Here is an 18,184-nt window from a genome sequence, read left to right as displayed (position 1 = left end):
TAGCCCATCACACACCACGGAGGGGCTGTCTGCTTCCCTCAGCACCTGCCCTCCCCCCGCCAGGCCCAGGACTGTCCCTCCCACACCCGCCGCAGCCCCTCTAGGGAGCTTGGGTTTTTGCCGAGGAGCTTTGCCCACGGCACTCACACTGCCTCACTCAGCCGTCCTGCAGAAGCAGGGTGAGAACGCGGCTGTCTCTCAGGGTGCCCTTGCCGGTGTCCACTGCTTGGCCCTGTCATGACTCAAGTGGGAGGTGGGGCCCCGCGGGCCCTTCCTCGCCCCTGTGAAGAGGTCCTGACGGGGCTCTCCTCTCTCCCGGGAGCAGATAAAGGCTGTGGACAATGGGCGCCCGCAGAAGGCCTCCACGGCCCGCCTCCATATCGAGTGGATCAAGAAGCCGCCCCCGTCGCCCGTGCCGCTGGCCTTCGAGGAGCCCTTCTATAACTTCACTGTCCTGGAGAGTGACCGGGTGACGGAGATTGTCGGGGTGGTGTCTGTGCAGCCCACCAACACTCCTCTGTGGTTCGACATCGTCGGTAAGTCGGCGTCCTCAGAGCACGGGGGACATGGCGATCACGGTTGAGGGGCGCAACGAGCAGAGCCGAGCAGAGTGCTCTCACACGAGCGCGGAGCTGCCAGACGCAGCACGAGAGCCGTAGAGCCAGTAAGATGCGCCACGGCACTGCGCTTTGGTTCCAGCCGCGGGGCCCGGTGGGGACGTGCTCGCTGACCGGTTTCCCGCAGTGCACCACTGACCGCTCCCCGATGTCTGTGTGTGTCGTGTAAACTCCACTGTCACACTGGCTAAGCTCGTTCCTATTGTATTGATGGTACTGGACTTGCTGTCCTGCGTTTCTCTCTTTTCTTCACCTGTTTTCTGCATTCTGTTCTCTTTCCTGCTCCCGACTGCCCTGCTTCAAGGCGGCAAGCATGCCCGAGAGATGTTCTCTATTCTGCAGACAGCTTGTGGGCAGAACTGCTCAACAGAAGGTACCCTTAGTGCACACACTCGCTAAACATGGTTTTCCGTTTTCCGCTCTGCCTCCTCCCTGTGAGGCCCGGTGCCGGCTGGTGCAGCCTGGCATGCGGTCTGGGTGGGGAGAGGGCTGGTTTCCATATTTTTGTTTCCTTTGCTTTCAAGGTCTGTGGGCGTGCTGTCTTTCTCTCGGTAGGGGGTTTCATTTCACTGGCTGCCCCCCACCTCTGCAGCAGCAGTGCCCCCCAGGACCCCCGAGGTGCTCTCTGGGAAGGGCCCCACAGCCCGCACACGCATTTTGGGGCAAGCAGCAGCAGCAGGAGAGATGGACAGTGGCCGTCCAGCCCTGACGGAGGGGGGGGGGGTGGCAGGCGTGGAGGCCTCCCAAGAGTCCCGTGGGAGCTGATCGGGAACATCTGTGCCTGCCCGGCCCCTGCTAACGGGACAGCAGGAACCCTGGGGCTGGACTAGCTAGTCCCTGCAAAGCACTGGGGACAGCCACGCCCGGGGCCCCTGTCAGCCTCACAAACAGGTCTGTTCCATCCTCTGTCCTGGCACAGGGAGCCTCATGTCTCACCTCCTTGGGGCCCTGTGCAGCCCGGCCTACACCCCTGTCATTTCCTTTGGGACCCCAGGAGCCAGCTCTCTCATGCCTGCTGGGGCTCTGTGTCCTCCACACCCTGGGGCAGGCAGGCCAGTCTCTAGCCCATTCCCAGGCACAGAAAATTCACTTTGTGACATGGGTTCAGGTGTGGGGCCTCGGGTCTGAGGTTCAGGGCCTTTTAAAGTCCCTGAAGAGCGTGGATGGGCCCAGCTGGCCCCTGGGTGCCGTCCTGTGTCATCTCCTGCTAGCTCCCTTAGCAGCCCCCTCAGAGTGCCTCGGGACCCAGAAGCTGTGTGCATGTCCTGCCGCCCTTCCAGGGAGTCCAGGAGCCCACCTTCCTCGGCTGACGAAGCCCCTGGCCCATGTGCTATGGGGTGCAGGGTGCCGGGGCAGCAGTCCTGGGTTTGTCCAGGGGGCTGAGACCTTTGGCTCGCCCCCTCCTCCAGGCAGGTAGAGCTAGGTCAGAGCTGAGTCATGGTGTCCACTAGCCCCCAGCCCAAGAGGGGCACTGTCAGCAGGCCAGGGCACTCTTGACTCGATCACTGTCAGACATTCAGTGCCTGTCCATTTCAGTCTTCCCATTGTGCCCGTCCAGCCCAGACCCTCCACAGTGCTTATCCAGCCAAGTCCCCCACTGTGCCCATCTAGCCCGGCCCCCCGCTCAACAGTGCCCATCCAGCCAGGTCCTCCTGCAGTGCCCACAGAAAAGCAGGGAGGCAGCCGCCAGCCCCTCCTCTGCAGTCTGTGCCCCGGTGCCTGCCCCTGGCATGTAGGTGCCCACAGCGCAGTGCTCTGCTTCCCCAGGACACCTGAGACTGTGCCTCAGCCCCAGGTCCATGCTTTCCTCTCGTCTCAGACCAGAGAAGGGGTCTCTTCTGAAGAGAGCAGCCCCAGCTGCCCCTGCGTCCTCCCTCAGGGCAGAGCAGCTCTGTCCAGAAGAGGCGGTGGCCCCTGTCTGCCCTGCAGACACCGCGCAGCTTCTGTGCATTTGGGGCTCGGCTACTCCTGCCTTGTGGCTCCCGCGTGCCTTGGAAAGCCCCCAGCCAAAAGGCTCCCTTTCTGCCCAGGCACCGCATGCCCCAGGGCAGGTCATTCATGATGGAACCATAAAGGTGGCCAGCAAGTATGAAGACCCCGGCCACTGCCCGTCTTCACTCCCCGTTTCTCACAGCTCCCTTGGTTCTGAGGCTCAGAAATTCTCTGATAACGGCTCCTCCAGGCTGGCATTTTCCTGGAGTTGGCAGGGAGGATGGACTGTGTGCTTCTCCCGGTCACTGCCGTTGTGGGAAGCCCCTCGGACAGTTGGACCTTTTGAGAGAAGGGAAGCCCAGCGTCCTCTCCCGCCGTTTGTCGCCTCTGCTGCATTGTCCTGATCTCAATGGTCTGCCATGAGTGGCCTGTGCTCTGGGCTGTCCCCACCCTCGCTTCCCGCCATGCCTCAGCGCAGTGCCCTGCCCTGGCCGCCGCTCTCACCCCTGGCTTTGCATGTTGTGTCACTGGCTCTGAGGAAGCACGTCCGGTCCCAATGAGATGCTGCTAGACAGAAGGGGGCCCCGTGACTGAACCCAGCCCTCAGGCTGGAAGGAGCCTGGCACGGGGTGGGGTGTGTGTTGAGGTGGGGGCCTCTATGGACCGACTGGGACACTTGTGAGGGCTGATGGTGAACTCCTGGGCTGAGTGTCGCCCTCGTCAGAAATGTAATGTGGAACTCAGGGAAGGTTGGGGGTCAGTGGGAGTGAAGGCCCTACAGGAGGGACTGGGACTGCCCGCCTCAGGGTAGGTGCCCACCCTGCTCAGCTGTTCCCATTCCCTGGACCAATTGGGAGGCATAGGGAGTCAGGGAGAGTGAAACGCTGTTCAGAATTCACCATGGAAGCAGCCAAGCTTGTATTTGATATGAAAAGTGACCCTAGGAAGGCATGTGCAAGGTCCCGAGCCCCCACATGAGTCCCACAAGACATGTGAGCCTGAGGCCACCCCTGGGCAGCTGTGCCACAGGACAGGGCACCTCCAGCTTCGCTGTGGTCCTCTGAAAGTCATTCTCCATCATCTTCATCATGAGGCCAGCCAGAGGCTCATGCTGGCAATTTCTGGGCCTACAAACTTCACCTCATAGAGTACTTGACAGTAAAAGGTGACCTGGCCCCCTACCACCCCCACACACCCAAATGATTGTCCTTAGATTTAAGAAATCAACTTGTAGGAATACGCTCTAAAGACAAGCAGTATGCACTAAAATTAAGCTGATTACTAAACCCCCCCCCCCCACACACACACACAAGACAAGTCGAGGATCTTACATATCTTTCAATCTGCACAAATCATGGCAGTTTTTTCAATTTCCTGTGGCCTTGGCTGGGAGCATGTTTCAGTGATTTTCACATGAGTGAGGAGGGAGGGAGGGAAGGAGGACTGGCCATGGGTGAGTCCAATTCAGCAGGGACCTGGGACAGCTGGTCAGGTATTTGTTAAAGGCACATGGATGGACCGTCCCTGTCCTGCCCACAGCATCACCAGGAATCCCCCACAGCCCCTTTCCTGCCCCCCCTCTCTCCCCCATCCCCACTTCCTCAGAGCTGAGTCAGAGGAATATTTAGTGCATCAGCTCCTCAGCAAATTAGTTATCAACTGGAAAATGTGTCTTTCTAGATAGAATTTTTGAAAAGTGTGTCATCTTCCAGCCTTTCTGCTCTGTGCGGCCCCTGCCTGCACTGGCTACTACATTCTCTCTAGCAGTGTTCCCACTGTACGCTCCCAGCTGCAGACAGCCCTTGGAAAAGCTCGTGGGCAGTTTTTAAGTCATCCTTATCGTTACTTTTGTGTTTCTGCACCCCAGATTCTAATAATGTGGGTAAAATTCTCATTTCCTCCAATTATCTTCATCTTTGTAATCATACCATCATGGAAATCGCACGCGTGCAATTGCACACTGACCAGCAAAGTGAATTGCAAAGAACATTGACCATAGAAGAACCTGAGATGTCTTCTGAAACATGAATTCAATCCATAGGCCAGGTGTTCTCGTTACCTTACCTTCCTGTCCAAGAGCACAGTGAGATTTCAGAAACACGTAGAATATGGGAGTATGAACTGAGAGTGACTCAGATTGTGCCAGTTAAGTCACCGCTTGTCTTCTCTCCTTTTGCAGACCTCCCCCACCTGTGGGAACTCCATGGCTCTCACTGGCTTACAGAGGTGCAGACACTTGCAGGGCTCGGACCCGAGCCTGTGTAAGCCTGGACACCTGACAGGGCCACAGGGAGGGCCTCAGGCTGTCTTTTCACCATGTCATAAGTTGGCGTTATATAAACAGGTGTTTCACTCTCCAGACTCCATTCTAGAAATCTTCCACATACTTCCTACTTCAGGGAGACAAAATTAATTCACGCAGATCAGAAGACAAAAAAATTATTTCTCTAGATAGTCTAACCTGTGGGTATGGAATTGTTAATATTAAATATTATCTTATCTACCTTTTCTTATTCCCTAGTATTTCCCATTTTATTTCTGACATTTAATTGAGGGAATCAGAATTCTTTCAACCAGAAGTTCACCATCGAGTCTGAACTAGGTCTGGTCTGCAGACACCCTCTCCTCTTGGTTTGTGGATGATTGTGTGATGCCGAGCACAGAGGCCACATGGGGGCGGGGGAGGGGCATCAGCGTACACACACCAGCAGTGTGTCCCCACTGCGAGACTCGTTGCATCTGTTCTTTCGTGGTGATACTCATTATGCATTGTTTTGAGATCTGAGATGTCTTAGGAGTAGAGCAACCCAGTGAAGATGTACCAAGCCATAGAGATGCCATCAGAAATGTTGCTCTTGGTACTTTCTTTGAAACTTCATGCTAAGGACAAGTAACCAATGCCCAGTCCCCCTAACTGTTATTTATGTGAAACCGCCAGGGGGGAATTTCGACAGCTCTTTTGACGCAGAGAAGGGTGTTGGGACCATTGTCATTGCAAAGCCATTGGATGCGGAGCAGAGGTCTGTCTATAACATGAGTGTGGAAGTCACCGATGGGACCAATGTTGCCGTTACTCAGGTAAGATATCCAGTTTCCAGGCAGTGGGCATGCGGGCAGGACTGCCTAGTCAGTATACGTGACTGGTCCCACGTTGAAGAGGCATGTTGGCACTCAGATGTCAAGTGCTGAGCTGGGTTTCTCTCCCAATACCACAAGTGCCTCACCGAGAAGGTACCCTCTGTCTCCTGGCCGTAAGTCTAAGAGGGTAAAGTGCCTGGGAGAAAGGTCTAATCAGTCCCCAGTGATGTCCTCTAGCGCCTCGAGTTTCATGGCAGAAGTCAGAGCTGGTCAGACTCACGCAGATCCCTGGGCTGTCTCCTGGGCTGCCCAGCCTCACCCCCAAGCAGGACCATGGCTCCATACTTTAGTTTCATTATGACCGATTGGAGAGTCTTTATTGACGGTGCCGCTGAGGGTAGGGAGCAAAACCGCATCAGACTCCAGCACCTCAGACGTCCCGAGGCTGCCAGATGGGTGGGAGGCTGGGTGGGAGGTGGCTAGTTGGGGCCTCCTGGGAGCTGCAGCATCTTTTACGTGGAGAGGTCAGTGCCTCACACACCTGGTGGGGTATTGGAGCACCACGTGTCTGACCGCCCAGTGTCACTTGGCTGACCTGAGTGCTGTGCCCTGTGGCCACAGTAGACTATGCAGGTGTCTTTTGTTGGCATTCACAGAAACAGCAGAGAGACTCATGCCCAAATGACCTAAAAAGTGAGTGGAGGGGCTGGAGTGATAGTACAGAGGGCAGGGTGTTTGCCTTGCATGCGGCCGACCCGGGTTTGATTCCCAGCATCCCATATGGTCCCCTGAGCACTGCCAGGAGTAATTCCTGATTGCAAAGTCAGGAGTAACCCCTGTGCATCACCAAAAGCAAAAAAAAAAAAAAAAAAGTGAGTGGATTTGATTCAGGAACACGTGGCCTTTGCTTTTGTGGTTGCAGTGTGGGCTCGTGTTCAGGCCCTGCTTTTGGGTTATGTGGCCCCCACAGCCAAACCTGAAATCAAGTAACTTCTTCAGGTAACTCCCAAGCCTTCTCTGCCTGTCAGGCAGCAGATGAAGCCTGTGTATCCTGGGGTGTGGACAGTCTGAGCCGCTCAGCCACCGACCTCCTGAGGCTGCAGAGACTGCTCCTAATGGCCCCCTCCCCCTCTCTGCACACACCGAGCATGTGTGGGCCCCCGGGTTGAATGCTGGCCACCATGTCTCCAGCCCCAGCACTGCCTGCCACGTATGTGTCCCACCACAGTAAAAATGAAAACAGACTCTGCCGGAAGATTTAGACTTGAGCGTGCTATTTCTCCCTGCTGACCCTGCCCAGGTGTGGGGAGGGGCAAAAAAGCGCTGCTTCCTTTGCCCAGTGTCCTGGCATTTGTGAGCATCTGCCCCCCAGTTACAGCTGGAAAGCGCAGAGCCTCCAACCTTTCCAAACACATGAGGAAAACATGTACCTGCAGCACTGGTCCCCAGCCCTGGTTTCCATCCAGGATCCACAGCAGAAAGGCCGGTGTGTTCTGCCACAGGATCTAAAGCCAATACTTGCCTAAGTGCACAGCACAGGCATCAGGAATGGGAAAGGGCAAAGGGCAAGATGGGCAACCCCCATCTAATCATACATAGTTTCTAAGGAGCCTGCGGACTTTGGCCCCTGGGGGCCATCAGACTTGTTCAGTGAATAGTGAGACTTGATCGACTCATAGTCAGTTCTGCTGCCAGGGTTATTACTGGGCATGGCAGCCTCTCATCCATGTCTTCTTTCTTTAAAATGGCAGGAGGCCATGGCGGGGGGGGCGGGGTCTCCTCAGTAGAGCTCAGAAGGTCAGGGGCCCTTACCAGGGCCTCGTTGCAGCAGTTCAACAGAGTGTCAGGGTACAGTGCTCTCAGCCCTCCGTGCTGGGGAGGCCGCGCCACCCCAGGGACCTGGGGTCCTGCAGAGCTGCACTTCCCATGCTTAGGTGCTCTAGGGCTGGCGAGGCTTGGCGACCCTGCGGTGCCAAGAAGAGAACTGAGTCTGACCGCTCTGTACTGTCCCCCAGCTCCTCTCCTCTGTGTTTTCTCCTGAGATTCCATGTGGGGGGCAAGATGTCACCCACCCACAACTCTGCCCACGACCGTAGCAACCTGAGTGCTCACTCTTGCCTGCTTCCACCTCTAGGTATTTATCAGAGTGCTGGATAATAACGACAACGGCCCGGAATTCTCTCAGTCGAACTATGAGGTGACCGTTTCTGAGGATATCCTTCCAGACACCGAGATCCTGCAGATCGAAGCCACAGACCGAGATGAGAAGCATAAGCTGAGCTACTCTCTGCACAGCAGCATCGACGCGGCCAGCATGAGGAAGTTCCGCATCGATGGCAGCACCGGTGTGCTCTACACAGCTGAGAGACTAGACCACGAGGCCCAGGACAGGCACATCCTCAACGTCATGGTAGGGCCCTGCTGAGCGGCCATGGGTCGGCTGGAGGGGCGGGGTACTGCAGGGGCTCACACTCTGCCTCTCCGACACAGTGACTCCACTTCTGTCATCGCAGCCTGCCTGCTGCCAACAGCTGTTTCGGGAGGAAGGGGGACACCACCTGGACCCACCTCACAGTCTTTCTGCGTCTCACAGGCAGTGGGGCTGCTTCGCATCTAGCATGTGGGGGAGAGTTTTGGGTTCCTGGAGAAGTCACCCACAAAGGCTGTCATTCAGTCAGCCTAAGTGATGCTCATTCTTTGCGGGTGTCTGAGCGCAGATGTCACTGCACCAACATGGGGCTGGGAGGCAAACCCTGGTCTCTAAACAGATCTGAAGTTTGCCAGCCCAGGCCGGGGGTCGGGGCCTCCAAATTCTGGAGTTGCTATAACTGTTCCTGTAACTGGGACACAAATAAGAATCCCTGACTCACTGATGGAGCAGACCTGGGCACCCATGACCCGAAAGCCCACTGTGGCCTTCCCTAGGGCAGGGGCAGGAGTGTGTGGGCATAGGTCACGTCCCCTCCATCTGTTTGTCCCTTTGCAGACCCACTCGGGCTGCTTTTCAGGCCTTCCCTGGTACATGTGGTCGTTCAGAGCACATGCTCCTATATGCAGCTTTTCTCCAAACTGAGAGAGAGACTCTAGTCACTTTTGTTCATTTCCCCTGGCTGCTGTCTCCGAAAACACTTCCATTTTTTTTTTCTTCTCTTTCATCGAATGCTCAGATATTTGCTAATTTCTTAAGTCCCCCTGAAGACACAATCATCTGACATGGAACAAGCAGAGCACACACTCTGGTTTTGTGCTTTGTGGGTTCTAGCAGAGCCGTGTGTATGGAGACCTTGGGCCAGCAGGTGTCTACCTGGGAGCAGGCTCTGGCAGGGTCTCGAGGGAGGAGCTCCTTCCGCCCCTGCTGCCCAGTGTGTATGCCTCCCCCAACACCATCGAGCCTCCACTCCTTCTTGGGGCTCCTCCAGCAAGCGGCTCCCCACCCCCATCACAAGTCCACTCTCGCCTTGTGCTTGTTTGGGTTCTGGCTCAACAATCAGCTTCTCAGAGTCACAGTTACTGGGGAGACCCCAGTATCCAGCAAGCAGCTCTATAGGCCGTGGGTGAGGGGCAGTGTTTAGTAGGCAGGTGGCATTGCCTGCCCGGGACTTAGTGATGCCCATGTTTAGTCTCTCTTCAGAAGAGCCTCCACCCCAGACAATGGACAGCCCTTGTACAGACGAAAGCGTCAAAAGGAAGCTCTGTGTTGGGTCTGCCCTCGTAGGCCCATACAGACCGAGATGGTGGGGCCTGCTGTGGCCCACAGTCAGGATGGTGGGGCCTGCCTGGTGCCCATCAGAGGGGTGCTCACTCGCTCTCCAGCACCCTCGCTTGCTGCCACCACATGTGCTGAGACACTCTGAATTATCCCTTTGTTTTCACTGGTGCTGCTTCTGCTTCTTGTATTCTGCCTATAGGTCAGAGACCAGGAGTTCCCCTATCGGAGAAACCTGGCCCGTGTCATTGTGACTGTGGAGGATGCCAACGACCACAGCCCTTACTTTACCAGCCCGCTGTACGAGGCGTCTGTGTTCGAATCGGCTGCTCTGGGGTCCGCAGTTCTGCAGGTGACGGCTCTGGACAAAGATAGAGGGGAGAACGCAGAGCTCACATACAGCATTGAAGCAGGTGAGAGGGACTATATAGCCGCCAGCCCGTGGCGGCATGCTGAGGGCGTCTCCTAAGGGAGTTTGCACCCAGCGGCTGCCCTCTGCACCCGAGTGCACCATATGTAGGTCTGGGCATCCTGGTGATATGGTGCCCATCATTGACAACAGGAAAGAGTGTCCACATGTTGTGTTCAATCTCAGATTGTTCTGGAACACTTCCCTGTGGTCCTAGGACTCAGCCTAGGCCTAAAGAAGCCCCGACCCTCCTTCCCATGAGACCTGTGACAGGGGCGTACAGGCCTTCCTCTTCTGCTTGTCAAGGGGCCCGTAGGCCACACAAAGGCAGGTGTGCCATGCACATGCGTTCAATCACACACACACACATACATACACACACTGCCACGAGCACTGAGTCCTAAAAGGGGAAGGCCTGAGTGACAGGGCTTGAGAAGTGCTGAACCTCCCCCTGTACATAGCAGTGAATAATTCCAGTCCCTTGTTCTCGGAGTTCAGGTATTTCTGTGTAAGAGTGAATGCTGACACTGGTTAGGTAAGACCAGCGCTGACTGACGGTTTGAAGACGGACATCTCGAAAGCACCTATGACAGAAGAGGTGGATTGGGGCTAGGCTTAACCTGTCAGCCCACAAGGCAGGGTTCTGCATCTAATCCTTTTCCTTTCCTGCTTCTCTCACCTGTGAATATCCACACTCATATTTCCAAAACATTCTGCATCTGCCTGTCTGCGGCATGTGGGCTGAAGGCTCCCTGCTGGCCAGCCCTGGGGATGCTGCCCTGGGCTCAACAAAAGGAGTCTTGTGAGAAATTGGATTAAAATATGAGTGCTGGAGGAACAGTTTCAGACTGAAAATACTAGAAACAGCAACGCCAGCAACTCTGTAGAAACTTAAGGGCATTTCCCATTTTATGATTATGAAATGATTATCTCCAGCAAGCTTCTTTATTGGGCACCAACCTCTCTGTAGTGTGCAGAAAATTGGGACAAAAAGAGAAAGAAAGAAAGAAAGAAAGAAAGAAAGAAAGAAAGAAAGAAAGAAAGAAAGAAAGAAAGAAAGAAAGAAAGAAAGAAAGAAAGAGAGAGAGAGAGAAAGAAAGAAAGAAAGAAAGAAAGAAAGAAAGAAAGAAAGAAAGAAAGAAAGAAAGAAAGAAAGAAAGAAAGAAAGAAAGAAAGAAAGAAAGGAAGAAAAGAGGAAGGGTGTTGGAAGGGAAGGGAAGGGAAGGGGAGAGGAGGGGAGGGGAGGGAAGGGGAGGGGAGGGGAGGGAAGGGGAGGGGAGGGGAGGGGAGGGAAGGGAAGGGAAGGGAAGGGAAGGGAAGGGAAGGGAAGGGAAGGGAAGGGAAGGGAAGGGAAGGGAAGGGAAGGGAAGGGAAGGGAAGGGAAGGGAAGGGAAGGGATAAAGAAAGATTAAACTGCCAGATGGCCAAAGAGATTCCCACATTTCTCTTCTAAAGATCTCTGGAATTCCCTTTCAATATAACCAATATATTATTTAAATTTTTTAAATTAATTTTATTCTATGCCCCGTGACTTACAATCCCATTCATGGTAGGGTTTCGTGCATAAAACACTCCAGCACCTCACTCTCCAGCAGACTGTCTGCTTCCCAGTGCCTCCCCCTACGGCCCCCTACGGCCCCCATCCTATTCCCTCACACCCCATGTGAAAGGAAAGGAAGCCCCCTGAGTAAGACCAGCTCTCAATTCCTGCTGCATTTGGGGCATTTGTTCTTTCCTACCTAGTTTCTTTTTCTTTTTGGTTTCTGGGTAACACCTAGCGATGTTCAGTCTTAACTCTGTGCTCTGTGCTCAGGGGTAATTCCTAGTGGTGCTAAGGGACCATCTGGGGCATCAGCTTTGTATCTTAGACACCGCTGATAAGACAGGTAATCCTGTGTCTGACCCTCTCCTTCACTCAGCATGTGACTCTCCAGATCCATCCACATAGCAGCAAATGGCATGGTTTTGTCTTTTCCTTATGGCCAAGTAGTATTCCACTATATCTGTGTACCATGGTTTTTTTATGCAGTTTTCTGCGCTTGGACACTCTGGTGTTTCCAGATTTGGGCTATTGGGAATTGTGCTGCAGTGAACACGGGAGTGTGAAACATTCCTTTCATCTCTTCACAGAACATTTTAATTTTAAGTTATGTGATCCTTGTTCTTCTGGTTCAGCAAATATTATAGGGAAGCTTCTTTTTTTAAAAAAAATCTTTTTTTAAATGAAGTGACAGAAGAGGCCACCAAACCAACACTTCTTCCTCTGCTGTGGGGCCTTTCTCCATCCAGACATACACATTCCATGGCACAGTGACAGTTGAGGTTCAGGGTCTTAGCTATACTCTCCCCGCACACACACCCTGACTTTCTAAGCTGTACTTTTCTCGTTTCTCACAGAGACTACTCTGAAGCTTTCTCTTCCCATAGCTCTTGTGGAGGTACCGCCCCAGGGTGCGGGTAGCTCCCTGTGCTCAGCACCTAATTCCTTGGAGGAAGGAGGCTGGCCATTTCCTGGGCAGTTGGCCAGACCAGGGAGAAACCTGTTTCCTCCCAGTGTTTGACCCAGGAGCAGGACCTGAGCAAAGGCATCGCAGAAATGGCCTTTGGCCATCTGTGTAGACAGCCTAGAAGTGCAGGAGGTCACAGGCCCCAGCCCGGAAGCTGCAGGTGGCCACAAGCCCCAGCTCTGTGCAGCAGCTCCAGCCTCAGGGAGAACAATGAGGGTCAGCAGGGCATCATTTCCCTTCACCCGGGCACCCTGCATCAGCTTCACACTGTGCCTGGCCCAGAGCCCCTCCCGCCTCTGTGGCAAGAACTGCTAAAGCCCCTCTCGCAGCCCAGAGGCTCCAGGAGAAGGCCTGAGCTTCCATTTAATCCAGGGCTCCCATTGGGGGCACGGGACTCTGCTGAAACTCCAGCCTCCAGATCTCCCTCTCCTCCATCATGGTCAGGCAGCAGGTTCCGGGGCCCTTCTTCCTGCGGGCACTGTGCTGGGCTCCAGAGGAGGGAGGGCATACTGGACACACACAGGGTTGGCCCAAGCACCAAGTGCAGCCCAGAAGCATCAGCCCCAAGGCTGCCAGCAGGAGTGATGCCTGAGGACCTCTGGGAGTAAGCCCATAGGGGAGGAAGGAGGGAGGGAGGGACCGGAAGGCAGACTCCTGCTCAGAGCCGGGGCTGGTGGCCACTCACTTTCTCTTCTCTTGCAGGCAACACTGGGAACACGTTTAAGATGGAGCCGGTGCTGGGCATCATCTCCATTGCCAAAGAGCCTGACATGATGGCCCTGGGCCAGTTTGTCCTGTCCGTCAAGGTCACAGATCAGGGCTCCCCACCGATGTCTGCCACGGCCATCGTGCGCATTTCAGTCACCATGGCGGATAACGCGCACCCCAAGTTCTCCCAGAAGGACTACCAAGCAGAAGTGAGTGAAAATGTGCATTTCGGGACATCGGTCATCCTGATCTCGGCCATCAGCCAATCTACCCTCATCTATGAGGTCAAAGACGGGAACACAGATGGTGCATTTGCCATCAATCCCTACTCAGGGGCCATCACCACAAGGAGAGCACTGGATTACGAGCACACTCCCTCCTACCAGCTCATCGTCCAGGCCACCAACATGGCGGGCATGGCTGCCAACGCCACCGTCAGCATCCAGGTGGTGGATGAGAATGATAACGCCCCGGTCTTCCTCTTTTCCCAGTACTCAGGCAGCCTCAGTGAGGCAGCCCCGGTTAACAGCATTGTCAGGAGTACGGACAGTGGCCCACTGGTCATTCGAGCCACAGATGCAGACAGCAGCCGGAATGCTCTGCTGGTCTACCAGATAGTGGAGTCCACGGCGAAAAAGTTCTTCACGGTGGACTCCAGCACAGGGGCAATCCGAACGATCGCGGCCCTGGACCACGAAGCCATCGCCCATTTCCACTTCCACGTCCACGTGAGGGACAGCGGGAGCCCCCAGCTGACTGCAGAGAACCCAGTGGAAGTCAGCATCGAGGTGACGGATGTGAATGACAACCCGCCAGCTTTCACCCAGGCTGTGTTTGAGGCGGTCCTTCTTCTGCCCACCTATGTTGGAGTGGAGGTTTTGAAAGTCAGTGCCACTGACCCTGACTCACAGGTGCCCTCCGATCTGACCTACAGCCTCACAGAAGGCAGTTTGGATCATTTCCTGCTGGATCCCCAGAGTGGAGTGCTCAGTGTGAGAAGCCAGCATTTCTCCAAAGAGCAGTACACGTTGATCGTGAGAGTATCCGACGGCAAGTTCTACAGCACGTCCATGGTCACCGTCTTGGTGAAAGGGGCCATTGACAGCGGTCTCCGCTTCACACAGGACCTCTACTTTGCCACCATCTTAGAGAACAGCACGAACATAACCAAAGTGGCCATTGTCAGCGCTGTCGGAAATCGCCTTAATGAGCCTCTGAAATACAGCATCTTAAACCCAGGAAATAAGTTCCAGATAAAATCTACCTCAGGGGTCATTCAGACCACCGGAGTCCCCTTTGATCGTGAGGAACAGGAGCTGTATGAGCTTGTGGTAGAGGCCAGCCGTGAGCTGGCCCACCTGCGTGTGGCCCGGGTGCTGGTCAGGGTGACTGTGGAGGACATCAATGACAATGCTCCTGTCTTTGTGGGCCTCCCTTACTATGCTGCTGTGCAAGTGGACGCTGAGCCTGGGACTCTGATCCACCGGGTGTCGGCTGTCGACAGAGACCAAGGGGCAAACGGAGAAGTGACCTATGTCCTCCAGGACAACTATGGCCATTTCGAAATCAGCCCTCATTCAGGTGATGTGATTTTAAAGGAAGCCTTCAACTCGGATTTGTCCAATATTGAGTATGGTGTGACCGTCTTAGCCAAGGACGGGGGCCAGCCCTCTCTGTCCTCCTCTGTGGAGCTCCCCATCACCATCGTCAACAAGGCAATGCCCGTGTTTGACAAGCCTTTCTACATGGCATCTGTCAGTGAGGATGTTGGCGTGGACACACCCATCCTGAGCATCAATGCCACCAGCCCCGAAGGCCAGGGCATCATCTACATCATCGTCGACGGAGATCCGCTCAGACAGTTCAACGTCGATTTTGACACTGGGGTCCTGAAAGTCGTCAGCCCTTTGGATTATGAGCTCACATCCGTCTACAAGCTGACCGTGAGGGCCAGTGATGCGATCACAGGTGCCAGGGCTGAGGTCACAGTGGACCTGCTGGTGAAGGACGTGAATGACAATGCCCCTGTCTTTGACCAGCCCATGTACAACACCTCCCTGTCGGAAGCATCTCTCATCGGGACCCCTGTTTTGCAAGTCATCTCTACAGACGCGGACTCCGAAAACAACCAGATGGTGCATTACCAGATCGTCCCCGACACTCACAACAGCACCGACTACTTCCACATAGATAGTGCCAGTGGCCTGATCCTGACAGCGAGGATGCTGGACCATGAGCTCGTGCAGCTCTGCACCTTGAAGGTGAGAGCGACAGACAGTGGCTTCCCAGCCCTGAGCAGCGAGGTCCTGGTCCATGTCTACCTCTCCGACGTCAATGACAACCCCCCTGTCTTCCACCAGCTCATCTACGAGTCCTACGTGAGTGAGCTGGCCCCCCGGGGCCACTTCGTCACCTGTGTACAGGCTTCTGATGCGGACAGCTCTGACGCGGAGCAGCTGGAATATAGCATCTTATCCGGGAATGACCACGCCAGTTTCCTGATGGACAGCAGGAGCGGCATCATCACGCTGTCCAACCACCGCAAGCAGCGGATGGAGCCTCTCTACAGCCTCAACGTGTCTGTGTCTGATGGGCTATTCACCAGCACCGCCCAGGTGCACGTCCGGGTTCTCGGGGCCAACCTGTACAGCCCTGCCTTCTCCCAAAGCATCTATGTGGCTGAGGTGCGAGAGAACGCCGCTGCTGGGACAAAGGTCACCCACGTCCGGGCCACGGATGGGGATCCCGGTGCCTATGGGCAGGTGAGCTACACCATCATCAACGACTTTGCCAAGGATCGCTTCCTCATAGACGGTAATGGCCAGCTCACCACAGCCGAGCGGCTCGACCGGGAGAACCCTCTGGAAGGGGATATCAGCATCTTCGTGAGGGCCCTGGACGGTGGTGGGAGGGCGGCCTTCTGTACCGTGCGGGTAATAGTCGTAGACGAAAATGACAATGCCCCCCAGTTCATGGCTGTGGAGTACAGGGCCAGTGTGCTCGCGGATGTGGGCAGGGGCCACCTGGTCACGCAGGTGCAAGCCTCAGACCCTGATGACGGCGCCAATTCCAGGATCACTTACTCCCTCTATAGCGAGGCCTCCGTTTCCGTGGCTGACCTCCTGGAAATTGACCCCGACAATGGCTGGATGGTCACAAAGGGAACGCTGAGCCCGCTGAGGAACACGGTGCTGTCATTCTTTGTCAGAGCTGTCGACGGGGGCGTGCCCGTCAGACACGCCCTCATTCCCGTCTATGTGCATGTTCTGCCCCCGGACACCGCCCTGCCCGCCTTCGCCCAGTCCCAATACTCGTTTGCAATCTCGGAAGACGCTGCCATTGGGAGCACGGTGGACACACTTAGAATCCTGCCCAGTCAGAGTGCCCGGTTCAGCGCAGTTAATGGAGAGCGGCCGGAGAATAACAAAGGGGACGTCTTTGTCGTGGACCAGGACACAGGCGCCATCAAGCTTGACAAGCGCCTGGACCGTGAGGCAAACCCAGCTTACCACTTCAAAGTGGCCGCCACCATCCCCTGGGAGAAGGTGGACGTCGTGTTCACCGCAGACGTGGATGTCAAGGTGTTGGATCTGAATGACAACAAGCCCATCTTTGAAACCCCCAACTACGAGACGATCATAATGGAAGGGATGCCTGTGGGCACCAAACTCACGCAGGTGAGAGCCGTCGACCTGGATTGGGGGGCCAACGGGCAGGTCACCTACTCCCTGCACTCAGATTCCCAGACCGAAAAGGTAATGGAAGCGTTCACTATTGACAGCAACACGGGCTGGATCAGCACCTTGAAGGACCTGGACCACGAGACGGACCCTGCATTCACCTTCTCCGTGGTGGCCGCCGACCTGGGAGAGGCCTTCTCACTCTCCTCCACGGCGCTGGTGTCCCTCCGGGTGACAGACATAAATGACAACGCCCCTGTCTTTGCCCATGAGGTGTACCGAGGGAGTGTGAAAGAGAGCGACCCGCCAGGTGAGGTGGTGGCCGTCCTCAGCACCTGGGACAAAGACACTTCTGACATCAACCGCCAAGTGAGCTACCACATCACAGGTAGGTCAGCTGCCCATCTGGCTCTGCTTCCTAAGTCCACACCGAGGTGGCAGGGCCTCGGCGGAAACAAAGCCTGGGAAGGGACAGGGCTGGTAGACAGGTGAACACAAGAGGGGCTAGTGTCTTTCTCACCCCACTCGGTACCCTTGGACTGTGTAGCACAGGTGGCATGTTGGCACACAGCCCTTGACTCACCCTTGACCATTGTGCCATGTTTGTGCTGGGCAGTCTGTGTCCACTGAGCCACAGCCAAGCACAAGCCGCCAGTGGTTTGTGCTGCTATCTGCATGTGAACATCGTCCAGTCGAACCGGCCCAGGAAGACAGTGAAATTACAGTTCCCCGTGTGGAAAGATGGATTTTAAACGATGTTTCCTTTTTAATGCCTTGGGAGTGGGAGAGAAGCAGGTGGCTGGGCCCAGGGAGTCCCATGCAGAGTCTCACCTCTTAGCTTAGTGCTCGGCAACACAGTGGCATGGCTGAGCTCCGTCCAGGCTCTTTGTCCTGAGAAGGCCATTCTCGGGCTTTGCTGTCCTTCCAGAGAAGGATTCACAGGCCACTGGGATGCCAGTGCGCAAAGGGCTGCCACTCAGACGCTCTTTGGCTGGAGTGGAGGTGAGTCTCCTCGCTGATCGGGGCGCCTGGCCTCAAACCCCGCAGACGCCCAAGTGGTGTTGTGGCAGCGCCTTAACACCAGGGGTTTCAAAGCGAATGTTGTGATGCTTGTGACATTCTAACGAAGAGGAGAAGCGAAGTGCCAAAAGAGTTTCAGGAACCCATCAATACTTGCAGTCAGGTTGCTTCCCTTTAGAAAAACCACATTATTCAAAGTGAAAAATGAATTAATTAGAATGCCCTCAGGACACAGATTGTGCTTAAGTGTACTGGTGGGCAAGTTAATTAATCACTGCAGATGGGGATCGGGGGAGGGCGCCCCCCAACCCCCCTGCAAGTCTCTGCTCTTCCTTGCACTTTGCCCCTCCTGCCCGTGCTTTCTGCTGAGTGCTCTGTGCGCAGAAGCCCCCTGGCTTAGTTTCACTAAAATGTAAGTCTGTGGCAGTAGATGATGAGAAGGAAAGGTAAGCGCCGCTCCTCCTGGATGTCTTTGGGTTCTGTTTCAGACAAAAGGCTTCTTAAGCATTCTGGGATACTTCTCTATT

At 55.2% G+C, this 18,184-nt stretch overlaps 1 protein-coding gene across 8 annotated transcripts in view; it reads left to right on the top strand.

The window, feature by feature from the left end:
* The window catches only part of FAT3 (FAT atypical cadherin 3), a 267,114-nt gene that overhangs the window by 208,449 nt on the left and 40,481 nt on the right, over positions 1-18,184 (top strand). For 5 of the 8 annotated variants that reach the window (XM_055133234.1, XM_055133232.1, XM_055133236.1 and 2 more), the window contains exons 6-11: positions 326-536; positions 922-990; positions 5,488-5,627; positions 7,762-8,037; positions 9,536-9,746; positions 12,952-17,025. In XM_055133234.1, the coding sequence (XP_054989209.1) occupies positions 326-536; positions 922-990; positions 5,488-5,627; positions 7,762-8,037; positions 9,536-9,746; positions 12,952-17,025 (4,981 nt within the window). Of the gene's footprint in view, positions 1-325; positions 537-921; positions 991-5,487; positions 5,628-7,761; positions 8,038-9,535; positions 9,747-12,951; positions 17,026-18,184 lie in introns of those variants that run through there. The other 3 variants (XM_055133235.1, XM_055133233.1, XM_055133239.1) reach the window with 2 other exon arrangements.

Source organism: Sorex araneus, chromosome 3 (genome assembly GCF_027595985.1).
Source record: "Sorex araneus isolate mSorAra2 chromosome 3, mSorAra2.pri, whole genome shotgun sequence".
NCBI lineage: Eukaryota > Metazoa > Chordata > Mammalia > Eulipotyphla > Soricidae > Sorex > Sorex araneus.
This window is presented reverse-complemented; position numbering and strand designations above follow the sequence as displayed.